The sequence below is a fragment of the Cricetulus griseus genome, chromosome 2, assembly GCF_003668045.3.
Source record: "Cricetulus griseus strain 17A/GY chromosome 2, alternate assembly CriGri-PICRH-1.0, whole genome shotgun sequence".
Lineage (NCBI taxonomy): Eukaryota > Metazoa > Chordata > Mammalia > Rodentia > Cricetidae > Cricetulus > Cricetulus griseus.
The window spans coordinates 376,167,578-376,181,060 of NC_048595.1; the positions used below are offsets into that span (position 1 = coordinate 376,167,578).

At 49.0% G+C, this 13,483-nt stretch overlaps 1 protein-coding gene across 1 annotated transcript; it reads right to left on the reverse strand.

The window, feature by feature from the left end:
• Nucleotides 1-753: 753 nt before the first annotated feature.
• Nucleotides 754-12,730, reverse strand: Ankrd54 (ankyrin repeat domain 54). The gene is made up of 8 exons (XM_027403980.2): nucleotides 12,307-12,730; nucleotides 10,135-10,182; nucleotides 4,659-4,757; nucleotides 3,326-3,397; nucleotides 2,626-2,673; nucleotides 2,424-2,548; nucleotides 2,147-2,254; nucleotides 754-1,780 (listed from the first exon to the last, which is right to left on the reverse strand). Exons 1-8 carry the CDS (start codon nucleotides 12,629-12,631, stop codon nucleotides 1,706-1,708), a joined length of 900 nt encoding a protein of 299 aa, XP_027259781.1. The 5' UTR covers nucleotides 12,632-12,730; the 3' UTR covers nucleotides 754-1,705.
• Between the last annotated feature and the right edge of the window lie 753 nt (nucleotides 12,731-13,483).

Genomic DNA, 13,483 nt, shown 5'->3' on the forward strand with positions numbered 1-13,483 from the left:
CCTTACTCCTTCTGAGGTTCATGTCCCTTCCCTAACAGTGAGAGGGCCAGTAACCATGCCTTACTCTTCCCATGTGGTCTAGGGTGAGGAGGCCCAAGGATGCAAACCTGAGAGGGGCTGTTCCTTCCCGCCTGCCTCTTCTGTCTTGGTTTCCAGCCTGCTCCAGGTAATGATCCCGGTCCCAGTGGAGCCCCGAGAGAGAGAGCAAGATCAAGTGCACCCCTGGGCCCCAAGAAGTGAAGGTCACCTGCAGAGTTGGTCACCCAGGCAGAGGAGAAAGTCTGTCCCATACACACAGCCCCTTGTTCCTCTTGTCACTCAGCAGGGACACAGCAGCTGCTCCTCTCTATCTTGGGGCTGCTGAAGCACTTTGTCCCCACAACCCTGACAACCTGGGGGACTTTGGGTTTCCTTGTCCACAGGGGGTTGGGGGTTAAAATCCCATCCAATTCTTCCTCTAGGGTCTGTGGAGTGGCTGAGTTTCCATTCAGTATCAGGCTGGGATCTGAAGATGGGCTCTCTTCTGCCACTAGCCAGGGCTTTCAGCTTGACCAGAGAGAAAATGGGCAATGCCAGGTCACATATAGTCTAAGCTTAGAAGCCAGGGCCAAATCCCTGTCTGCAGGGGCAGCCTCCTATGTGAGGAGTTCCCCCATACCCCAGAACCATCTTCAGGATAGGGTAGGGCACTGTTCAGCAATGAGTCTGAGTCCATGAGTTTCTGTTATCACTACAAGAAGCCACCACTAAAGAAACAGTTTAAACAGCAGATTTATTCTCACAGTTCTGGAGGCTAGAAACTAAAATGTGTCCCACTGAGCTCAAGTCCAGTTGCCAGCAGAGCCAGTCTCTGCTGGAGGTTCAGAGGGCAATCTATTTGCTGTCCTTTTCCAGCTCCTGGCTCCTTCCTTTACTTCTACATCCACATGGCAGCAGACATCCCCTGCCTCGCTTCCACAGGGCTTCCTGGGGTGATACCCCACCCACCTAGATGGTCCAGGATCCTCTCTCCTCTAAAGACCTCTGGTTATATATCTGTTCAGACTCTTGTCACACCACCTAAGGCCTAGAGGTTCCTGGAATGAGGACCTGGGCACATGAACCACTATCTACCTCTGACAACTTGGCTGCAAAATAGATCCCCATCCATAGTGTTTCAGTGACTAGGAGGGAAGGAGGTGGAGATCTTTCTTTGGGCTAAACAGGGTCCTTTCTAACCTTATGATGGCCTAGGCATCACCAATGTCCCTCTTCTGCTCAGAGACACTCATGCAGTGGAGTGTGTCCTTGAAAGTCAGGTGCAGGGCTAAACTTAAATGCTGGTGTGAGGGACAGGCCAGCTTAGAGACCCACAGCATCCAGGATGGCCTTAGAGTACCTACCCAAAGCCAGATGATGGTAATAAGTCCATGGCTGGGAAGAAATAGGGTTCTGGGGTTGCTAAGGACATAGGGAGGCCATAGGAGGAGTAATGTCTGCTAGGACAGCACAAGTGGGCCTGGAATGTGGCTACAGAGGCTGGCATTGTGCACCAGGAGCTAGGGCTGTGGTCCTGGCCCATAGAGATGATGCAGACTGTCTGGGAGCAGCTCTGCCCTCAGCATCTAAGGGCAAGGGCAAGGTGGAACTGGAGTCCCCTGGGCTTTCCCTGTACCGAGAGCGGAGGGCAGGAGGGTGCTGACAAAGCAAGGGAGAGCCTTCCTTGCTACCTCTTCTCCATGCTCTGCATCTGCAGACTGAGGGAGGTAAAGCTGGCCAAGAGGTCTGTCACTTCATCCACCTGCAGGGAGAAACCCAGGCTGATCCAAGGGAGATCACCACAGACCACAGGCATTGCCTCCCTTCATGCCATACTAATGCTTCCCCCTCTTGGGATTTCAATGACTAGAATGGGGGTTGGAGACTTTTGTGCTGGGCTTAGCAGAGACCTTACCCAGTGAAGGCCTAGGTGTCACTAACCCTTCTCTCTGACTATGAGTTCATCCTGGACATTGGGTAGTCTGGGATTGACTGCCCCCCTGCTCCCCCCACCCCCTGGAGAACAGGGACATGAGCACACACTAGCCAGCACAGCTTCAAGGAAGTGGACAGAAGCTGTGTGGGCCATGGTGGTGGCAACACCGCAGGTCCTGTGGCTGTAGCTTACCTGCTCTTTGGTACTTGTCATCTGGAGGCGGGTACAGAGGTCATCCAGCCGTTCCCGCTGTTCATGCCGCCCAAGGCGTTCCAGGTACTCCCGTAACATGTGGATGATCTGGAAGGAGAAGGGGAGCTGAGTTGCTGGCTAGAAGGCAGGCACAGGACCAACTTGCCACCAATAGCATAATGGAGCAGGGATGTTAGGGGTCAATGAGATCAGAAGCCCTAAGTCAGAGGCAGGTGGTCTGCCAAGTGTGGTACCCATCCAGGGAGGAATCGCTCACCTGCTTCACCTCCAGCCGGACAGCCTCCAAGCACTGGGAATGGCCCTCCTGTAGGATGTTCAGCTTTGACTTGGCCAGGTGTAGGGGCGTGCGGCCAGCTCTGTCCAAGGCATCCACACGGGCCCCTGTGGGAGGAGGTGGAAGGGAGCACGCTGGGGATGAGAGTGAGAGAAGGGCGGGAAGAGGGGAAGGGGACACATACCTCCTCGAAGCAGTGTGGTGATGACAGGCACATGATTGGTGCAGGCAGCTGTGAAAGAAAAGAGACTTAATCATGACTGTGGCCAGGCGATGGTGGTGCACACCTTTAATTCCAGCACTCGGAAGGCAGAGACAGGAGGATCTTGGCGAGTTCAAGGCCAGCTTGGTCTACAGAGCAAGTTCCAGGACAGCCAGGACTATGCAGAGAAACCCTCTAAAAACAAAGAAAAGAAAAAAGAATCCTGGCTTTGGAGAGCAGGGAAGAGAAGCTATGTCTCTGAGTGGTCTTGTGCCATGTTACCTCCTGAGACAGAGTCACCAAGGCAGTATGCCCTGTTGGGCAGGACTTAAATCAAGTCCAGTATTTCCCTGTATAGTTGGGGAGACTGAGGCCTGGTGTCCAAAGCAAGGCTGGGGTAGTCAAAGGGCTTCCAAGCAGAGGTGGCTGCAACCAGTCCAAGGCACACAAACAGCTCTGCCAAGTGCATAACCTACTGTGAATGAATGATCTGTGGGACAGACTATGGGAATGCCCACTTGTGGTTCAGGCCCTGCCAGGATGCTAGGAGATACTTCTGGGAGCCTGCAGAACCCTAGCCTTTATATCTTAGTTGTGAGCCTAGCTTTTAATGGCTGAGCCATCTCTCCAGCCCGCCTTTATATCTTAGAAGTCTACTTTGTGGTGGCTTTTGAGGACTTACCCAGGTGCAATGGTGTATTGCCTAGACCATCCTGTTGGTTAGGGTCAGCCCCATGATCCAGGAGAAGCTGCACTGAAGACAGAAAAACACAAGATATACTGTTAGAGGTTTGCACCAACTAAACCACACCCTGGAGCCAGTAGAGACTTCCTAGGAGTGAAGAGTGCAGAACCCAGACATGGTTCCCTGTGCTGTTGCATGTACTCAATTATTTATGTGATCTACAGGGTTTATGTATAGGATGCCAAGGACTCTAGGAGTGTCTCTTGGCCTCCTGGTCCTATATGAAAGTACCAGGGAAGGCTCCTACAGCAGCACACTGCACTGAGAGCGAGGCCATAGACGATGCTGTTCTTCATGAACAGTTGCCCTTCTAGCAGTCCTGGGCCACCTCATCTTGCCAGGGCTTGCCAATCACCCAGCTGGAATCACTTAGGTTAAGGACATTGTATTGGAGGGCCAGGCTGAGTCTCACAGAGGAACAAAAGCTAATTCCAGAGGGATTGGTCATAGATGATATGTGAACAGTAACACTGTCACATCTCTATAAGAAAACAGGAGACTATCTTTGTGGGGAAAGCAAAGATTTTGTAAAGAGTCACACACAGAAAAAACCCACTAACCAAAGGAAAGGAGTGACCAGAGTACTGTAGCGGGGCCTCATGGCTCAGGTCTATGACTAGCTATCCAGGAGTCTGAGGCTGGAGGGTCTCAAGTTCAAGGCCTACCTGGTTTGTAGCATGAGCTCAAGGCCAGCCTGAACAACTTACTAGGGACCCTGTCTTAAAGTAAAAAGAACAAAGAGGACTGAAGACAATAGCTTAGTGGTGGAGCACTAAGTGAAGCCCCTGGATTTGATCCCCAGGACCACAGAAGAAAAAAGAAAAAAAGCTGGCCCAGGTGTGGCAGTGTATGCCTATAATCCTAGCAGGAGACAAGCAGGAGGATGAGCTCATGGTCATTCTCAGCAAGTGTGAGGCCAGCCTGGACTACATAAGTAAGACCCTGTTTCCCTCTCTCTCTTTCTCTCTCTCTCTCTCTCTCTCTCTCTCTCTCTCTCTCTCTCTCTCTCTCTCTCTCACACACACACACACACACACACACACACTGAATTCATTAACAAGGACCTCTGCTTATTAAATAAGTACTCACCAAACCAGCCAGGTATAGTGGCCACATATCTGTAATCCTAGTACTTGAGGGCTCCTGTCACAAGTCTTCCTTGCCCCACACCCTGGGGCCCCTGAGGCATGCAGACAGCAATTCTTCTCCCACTTCATTTAGAAGGATGTCACTGGCCTTAACCAGTTCCTCTTGCTTCCCCAGGACTCACCAATCTGGTCATTGCCATTGCAGGAAGCAAAATGGAGGGCTGTGCGGCCCTTGTCATCAGCTGCGCAGGGATCCGTGCCATCTTCCAGCAGCTGCTGCACTGACCACCAAGATGGGGGAGGAGAAGAGTAAGAAAGCAGTAGTGTTAGCTATGCTGCAGTCCCTAGGGATGGAAAGTGATGCTCAAGGGCCCGTCTAGATGAGCCATTCACAATTCACCAGGAAGTTGGTCACTCCTAGATGCTAGCCCCACAGGGACTATTGGCCCAAGGGGAATTTTGCTATCTTAGTGGCCATGGAGTCTGTGTTTAACCTATGTGTCTAGGATTGGAGAGAACATCAGAAGAGGCTCTTGATCTTCACGGTAGGAACTGCAGAGTTCCACTAATTCTGACACAGGCCATGCCTCCATTCCTTTGTCTCTGCTTGGATACATATCCATTCCAGCTGTACACAGTTGCCCAAGCTACTGGCTGGTACTTGGTTCTCAAGAGGTAGCACTTTGGAGGGGACAGAGCACAAGCGTCAGGGACACACACAATCCCAGACTAAGCTAAGCAAGAAAGGAGTGCACAGCCATCAGCATGAGGCGGTGGCAGAAGCTGGGATGGGAACAGGCACGGAGGCCTGGACTGGCATCGCGGTCACCAGAAAATGGGCATCATCTCTGCGCTGACATCTGCAGAGCTGCTGTGATGGGGATAATGGATGTGCTATTCCTTCTCTGATAGCACAGGGGCCCTGAAACGGGGGAGACATTATGCACTAATGACTATGTCCAAGCCAAGTGGGGAAAATTGCTGCCTGTCATTTTAGAGTCAGTGACGTTTTAGTCTCTTTCCCCCAGTAGTCCTTGCAGCCAAAGTCCAAAGTGCTTCCTGTCCAAGCAGCTCTCCCCAGCTGAGTCAGCCCCTCCTCCCATACTTACTCCATTTCCTGTTCCTCCTGTTCGTTAACAGCAGAAGACTGTCCATTCTAGAATAGTGCTCACTGTACAGTGTCCTGGAATTCTGGCCAGCATCAGCCTGACAATAGCCATGCAAGGTGTCACATCCACTTCACAGACCAGGGCACTTTGACCCAGTGAGATGTAAGGTTCAGAGGTCACAGTGACCCAGATGACAAGAGGAGAGCGGGCTGCAAACCTGGCTTCTCTGCTCCAGCTCAGCACATCACTGCTGTTTTGCATTCCTGCCTGGATTTATTTTGTTTGGTTGGTGATTTTGTTTTGGTTTCTTTTTTTGTTTTTGAGACAGGGTTTCTCTGTGTAGCCCTGGCCGTCCTGCAACTCACTCTGTAGACCAGGCTGGCCTCAAACTCACCAAGATCCTCCTGCCTCTGCCTCCCAAGTGTTGGGATTACAGGTGTGTGCCACCACCACCCAGCTGCATCTGGGTTTTGAACTGGTGACACTGTATAGACTTCCTCCTCAGCTATATTAGGATTTACAGCTTTAATATGAGGCATAGTGCCCCATAAGTGCTGGCTCAGTTCGTGTCATTGATTGGCTGACTGGTATTATGTCACATTCTTGTAGCCATAGCATTCTAGAGACAGAGACAGGAGAATCACAAGTTCAAAGTCAAACTGAAAGACAGTAGCCCTCACCCTGTTCTCTTGCCACACACTAGAGCATTTTTTAAAAAGTGCCTGGGTGGGTTGGAGAGATGGCTCAGAGGTTAAGAGTACTGCCTGCTCTTTCAGAGGTCCTGAGTTCAATTCCCAGCAACCACATGGCAGCTCACAACTGTCTGTAACTCCACCTATAGGGCATCTGACACCCTTGCATAGACATACACGCAGGCAAAATACCAATAAAGTGAAAATAAATAAACCCTTAAAAAAGAACACTGTATACATAATAAACAAATCTTTAAAACAAACAAAAAAGTGCCTGAGTGGGCAGGAAAGCTCAGTGGTAAAGGTGGTAAAGGCACTAACACTGATGACCTGAGTTAATTTGCTGAAACCCACATGGTGGAAGGAGGGTACAAGTACCCATAAGTTGTTCTCTGACATCTACAAGGACACACATGCTCCCCCAAACAACAAATGTTAAAAAATAGTCTATTATCTTTCATTGCAAAACTTTGTAAGTTTATGCTTAAATATCCTCAAACATTAAATTTCAAGGAAAACAGACCAAGAAGCAGATAAACCTTCCAGGTTCTGGTCCTGCCAACTATTGCTGTGCCAAAGGTAAGAGAACCATCTGGAAGCAGGTCCCTGAGGTAACTGTCTGTACCTCATGCCTGCTGTAAGGGGGTACCTGTAACCATGGCCCTTCATCACATCTTACCTGTTGCCACAGCAACCCACCACCCAAGCAGAATGCTATACCCTGGAGGCAGGCAGAATAACTGCCCTCCAATTTTTTAGATATGGTACCTTCAAGACAAAAGTAATTTTTGTAGCTCTGTCCAAGGCTCTTTTATTTTATTTTATTTTATTTTACTTTATTAGTTTAAATTAGGAACAAGCTTGCTTCAGATGTCAATCCCTTCTCCCTCTCCCTCTCTCCCCCCCAAACATCCCATCTGCCCCTAGCCTTCCCCCTCCACTCCCCAGGCAGGGCTGTCCAAGGCTCTTAAGACAATGCTGGATTATCCAGGCCCAGTGGAACCAAATGAATCCTTAAAACTAGGGGCCCTTTTCCTATTTCAAAAACTGAGATGGCAAGATGAGGACTCAGCCCACTGTTGCAGGCTTTGTAGATGAGAAAGAGGCCTAGCACCAAGAAACAAGGCAACTTAGAAGATGCAAAACAAGCCAGGCGTACGCCTTTAATCTCAGCACTTGGAAGGCGGAGGCAGGCGGGTCTCTGTAAGTTCAAGACCAGTCTGGTCTACAAGAGCTAGTTCCAGGACAACCTCCAAAGCCACAGAGAAACCCTGTCTCATAAGAAGGAGGAGGAGGAGGTAGAAGCATAGGAAGAGGAGGAGGAGGAAAAGAAGAAGAAGAAGAAGAAGAAGAAGAAGAAGAAGAAGAAGGAGGAGGAGGAGGAGGAGGAGGAGGAGGAGGAGGCTGGAGAGATGGCTCAGGGGTTAAGAGCGCTGACTGCTCTTCCAGAGGTCCTGAGTTCAATTCCCAGCAACCACATGGTGGCTCACAACCATCTATAATGAGATCTGGTGCCCTCTTCTGGTGTGCAGCTATACATGGAAGCAGAATGTTGTATATATAATAAATAAATAAAATCTAGAAAAAAAAGAAGAAGACAGAGAAACAGATTCTTGCTATTACCCTCCAAAAAGAAATACAGTCTGGCAGACACCTGGAGTTTTTTTTGTTTTGTTTTGTTTTGTTTTTGTTTTTGAGACAGGGTTTCTCTGTATAGCTTTGGAGCCTGTCCTGGGACTAGCTCTTGTAGACCAGACTGGTCTAGAACTCACAGAGATCCACCTGCCTCTGCCTTCCAAATGCTGGGATTAAAGGCGTGCACCACCACTGTCCGGCTGACACCTGGAGTTTTAGCCTGGCCAGGAAATCTGAGTTGAACGTGTGGCCTGCAGAACTGTCCATGCTACTTGTGTTGTTGAGCAGTGGATTTGGGCAGCTCTGATGGTGAATCCTAACTTGATCAGAGAAGCACTTAAGAGATCAGTAAGTCACTGTGAACCTATGGAGCCATTCTCAGAAAATTCAAGAAGGGATTTCCTACCCTGAGTGTGGGCAGCACCATCCTATAGACTGTAGGCCCAGGAGGACAGGAAAGGGAAATGGAGGGAGCCTGAGAGAGCATGAATGCTCTCTCTGCTTCCTGCCCCAGTGATACTGACCTCTCTCTTCTGCCATGCCCTCCAGCAATGATCAGTGGAAACTTGTTTTGTTTTGCTTTTTAATTTATTCATCATTTTTGTATTTGTTGTGTATGTATGGTATATATGTATGGTGTGTGCAAATGCATGCACTATGTGTGTGCATACAGAGACCAGAGAAAGCATCAGGGATCTTCTGTCACTCACCATTGTATTTTACAATACAAGATTTCTCATTGAACCTACAGCTTCCTGCTTCAGTTGGATGGCTGACCACCAAGCTTCCAGGATCCACCTGTCTCCAACCCCCTATGGGGTTACAAGCACATGGAACTATACCTAACTTTTTGTTTTTTTATTTTGGTTTTTCAAGACAGGGTTTCTCTGTGTAGCTTTGGAGCCTATCCTGGCACTCACTCTGGCGTGTTCGAGGCTGACCTCAAACTCACAGAGATCTGCCTGCCTCTGCCTCTCAAGTGCTGGGATTAAAAGTGTGCGCCAACGCCCAGTGCTAACTTTTTTTTAAAGATGTATTTATTTATTATATATACAGTGTTACAGTGTTCTGCCTGCCTGCATGCATGCCTTCACTACACGCCAGAAGAGGGCACCAGATCTCATTATAGATGGTTGTGAGCCACCATGTGGTTGCTGGGAATTGAACTCAGGACCTCAGGAAGAGCAGCCAGTGCTCTTAACCTCTGAGCCATCTCTCCAGCCCCTTTACCTAACTTTTTTACATGGGCCCTGGGGATTTGAACTCAGGTCCTCTTGCTTTTACAAGAAGTGCTCTTACCCACTGAGCCATTCCTCAGACCAAACCTATTATTTTTAATCTCCTTTTGTACTCCAGGCTGTTTTAGAACTTGCTGTGGTAGTCCAGACTGGCCTTAATTTGTCATCCAACTACCTCTGCCTCCTGAGGACTGTGATTAAGGGCATACCCCACCACACTGAGATGTGAATACAGTAAATGATCTGAGGACCAAAAGATCTGAGATCATGAGCCAAAAGTAATCTCCTTCCTTAGGATCTATTTTGTCACCATGAAAAAAGTCTAGACAATACAGCAGACCATTTCTCCAACACACCATTTCCTCTGACACATGGGAAGTATTGTTATCCGATTAAATAAGTAACTGTGGTGGTGGTAGTAGTAGTAGTGGTGGTGGTAGTGTTTGTCCTAGAAGCTGTCCTTATACCTCCAGTGCTCTACCTCAGTTAGGGAAAGCTCAGAAACAGAAACAGAAAGCCAGCTGCAATGTCCTGTAGGGAGCCCCACCCATGCTTGTCAGATGCCCTGTCAATAACAGGTCTGAGAACTAGTTACTGGACAGCCTGGGGTACTAGATGATCACCTGGCAGTCAAGGTGGAGTGTTCACTCCTGGGAGCCAAAAGTTCCAAAGTGGGCATTTGCTTTTTTCTGAGGGTATTGCTGAATCCCAGAGATTAAAAACAACCAGGCATGGCCCCTAGCATCAGCAAGCACACAGGGTGATGAGCACTATGACACCAGGAGACTCTGGGTAACAGAGGGGCCTGGTGAGGGAGTACCTACACCTTACTTCCTTCCGTTTTGCACAGTGATTTCAGGGTCAGGGAGTGAATACAGTGAACATGCTCTGAGGGAATGTGGATGAGCTGGCAGACTGCCCAGGTATGGAGTACTTGGCTTTTTCCTTCCCCATCAGCCCATAGATGCCACTGTGCACACTCACCTGTTTCTACATCATTGGCATTGGCAGAATCCCTCAGCCTCTTCAGAGCTATAAAGAGAAAAGTGACAGTTAAACAAAATCGTAACAAAACCATAAGGCACATCGCTTCCCAGTGTTCCCTGATATTCCACCCTTCCGTCACAGCAGCACAGAAAGGCAAAGGTATCGGGACAGAAACCACTAGTCTGGGAACAAGGAGAAACTGGAACTGGGCCACAGTTGGAAGAGAGACCAATTTCTGTAGAAAATTGACTTCTGGAGCCAGATCTAATTTCTGCCACTTGTCGTAGTTGGCGACCTTGAGCAAGCCAGTTACTTACCCTGGGCCCCAGCCCATCATCCGTACAACAAGGCTGACTTGTTCTGCCAGCTCTTAAGTTGTTACAAAGAAAATTGAGATAATTTTTTAAAAGAGAAAGACTGAGCAGGTTTAGTCCTTTGTGAGCTAATTGCATTCAACATTTTATTATTCTGCTTCAAAGCAGGTCATTCCTAAATGACTTACCAAACTCAGTAATTCCTAAGCAGAAACTTCCCTCTTCTCACTGATGCCACTTCTACCTTAGAACTAACAGAAAGCAATACCTTTGTTGTCAAGAGAATGGTCAAAACAACTGCAAACTAGATATAACAATTGCATATATCCATATGCCACATTTTTGTTTATACAGTCCTTTGAAATTCTCTTTTAATCTTTCTTGAGACAGGGTTTCTCTGTGTAGCCCTGGCTGTCCTGGAACTCACTCTGTAGACCAGGCTGGTCTTGAACTCACAGAGATCCACCTGCCTCTACCTCCTGAGTGCTGGTATTAAAGGCGTGCGCCACCACTGCCAGGCCCTCCTTTGATCTTTATAACACTAAGACACCAGGTGAAATGGTGCTAGTCTGAAAAGAGACCTTAAAAATTTCCAATTTATTAATCTTTCTGTATCCCATTTTCCTTTTCACCCACAAACTGCAGAAACAATATAGCAGATGGGGTTGGAATACTGGCATAGCCTTCTTCTATATGACTTGAAATCAGAATGTCCAAATGGGCTGGAGAGATGGCTCAGAGGTTGAGAGCACTGGCTGCTCTTCCAGAGGTCCTGAGTTCAATTCCCAGCAATCACATGGTGGCTCACAACCATCTATAATGAGATCTGGATCCCTCTTCTGGCACACAGGCATATATGTAGGCAGAACACTGTATACAAGATAAATAAATCTTTAAAAAAAAAAAAAAAAGCCGGGCGTTGGTGGCGCACGCCTTTAATCCCAGCACTTGGGAGGCAGAGTTCGAGACCAGCTCTGGTCTACAAGAGCTAGTTCCAGGACAGCCTCCAAAGCCACAGAGAAACCCTGTCTCGAAAAAACCAAAAAAAAAAAATGTCCAAATGGTAATAACTGACTCAGTGGGAAAAGAGGCTAGCTACAAAGCCTGATCTACTGAGTGTAATCACCAAGATTTACAGTGAACCTGGAACTTGATACTTAGCCCAGACTAGCCCTGAACTCAGAGTCCTGCTTCTGCCTCCTCAGGATTACAGGAGTACTACCACACCTGGCACACCTGGCTGTTTTTCTTTCTTTTCTTTTTTCCTTTTTTTTTTTTTTTTTTTTTTGGTTTATCCAGACAGGGTTTCTCTGTGTAGCTTTGTAGACCGGGCTGGCCTCTAACTCACAAGACATCCTCTTGCCTCTGCCTCCTGAGTGCTGGGACTAAAGGCTTATGCCACCACCACCAGGCTCTGGCTGTTTCACTTGTTTACAAGTCACTTCTTATGGGCCACAATGTATCCCTTGGAATGACTATAAAAGGTTGTGTATCAAAAGTGCTTGGTCCATCACAAAGATAGATCAGAACCTTGCCTAAGTCTTCACACCCAAGGAAAGCTGGTAGTGTACCCATTCTACAAATAGGAAAGCGAGGTCACACGTGAGTCTGTGTGGAGCAGTCTGGTTCAGATCTGTGCATCACACAAGTTGGTACAGCGTGGCCACAGCTCTGGGTTCCCTTCTCTAATAATAAAAATATTCTCCATTGTCTCACATTATTGTCTACTAACAACCACTCTCGAGAGTGGAAAGTTTTTATTCAGGGATGTCCAAGTGGCCGAAGTCACGGTCCTCAACAGCTTTAACTGCTGCGATCATTCACGAGCGACCCTAGGATCCCGGGTTGAGCTCACCGTGCACCTCCTTGCCAGTGGGCCCGAGCCTGCGGTGGGGCCTAGCGGCGCGCCTCAGCCGCCCGGCGGGGATCTTGCAGCGCAGTTCATCGCGGGGCTCGGCGTCCTGCTGCCACAGGACCTGCAGGTAGCGCAGCGGGGACTGGGCCCTGCCGGCTGCCCGGCCCGGGAGGCCTGCGCCGCCGCCCAGCGCAGCGCCTAGGTCCGCGAAGGAGAACAGGCCTCCGGCTTCCGCCAGCGGCTCCGGCGCCACCGCGCACTCGCCGTCGGAGCTCGAGCGGCCGGATCGGGACTCGTCATCCGCGACCCCGCCGGTGGCTGCCATGGCAACGGCTAGGCGCGGGCCTGGCAGCGCCAGCCTCGTTCCGGACCGACCAACGGACCCGCTTCCCTCTAGGAGAAGCCTCGCTGTCAGAGAGCGAGCGGGCGGGGCCTGCAACCACGGCAACAGAGTGCAGGCAAGCCGGGCTGTGTAGAGCGTCAGACCAATCAGAGATCGCGGAACCTGCACAACACAGCCAATCAGGCAAGGAAGGCAGAGTATAACGAGAACACTGGTTTACGGCAGTTTGTCTGGCGGGTACATAAGCCAATCATAAGTTGGGATTGCTCCGCACTAAGCGGTGTTGCTACAGGAGCCAATAAAAAAGCAGAGTTCAGTCTACTTTCCCCCACCCTCTTCTGCCAGTTCTTCCTATCGTAGATCCGGAAGGACGGCAGGCAAATACTTTGGCCAATCACCATAAGATGCTCTCCAGCCAATCGGAAAGGAAAATGAAGAAACCAAACTACTCTGATGTGTGTTTTGAATCAATGAACACAGGCACACAGAAAGAGGTTTTCCACAAAACGTACAATGATTTGAAGATCACCACGAAGCAGGTGGTAATATCTTCTAATGTAATAGATTTATCTTTGTCAGGGTTCTCTTTCCTTCACAGGGATCATTGATTTAACAAAGAATTTTACCTTATGTTATTATACAAGAGTGACCCTTCCGTAGACAAATTAGCTCAGGGCTATTTTTCAGCCTTGAAAGTCCTACCAAACACGGGCCTGAACCTGATACAAGGGGCCTGCAAGTACACACACACACACACACACACACACACACACACACACACACACACGTCATTTGCATTTGGTCAATTCATAAAAAAATAGAAAACACTTGAAA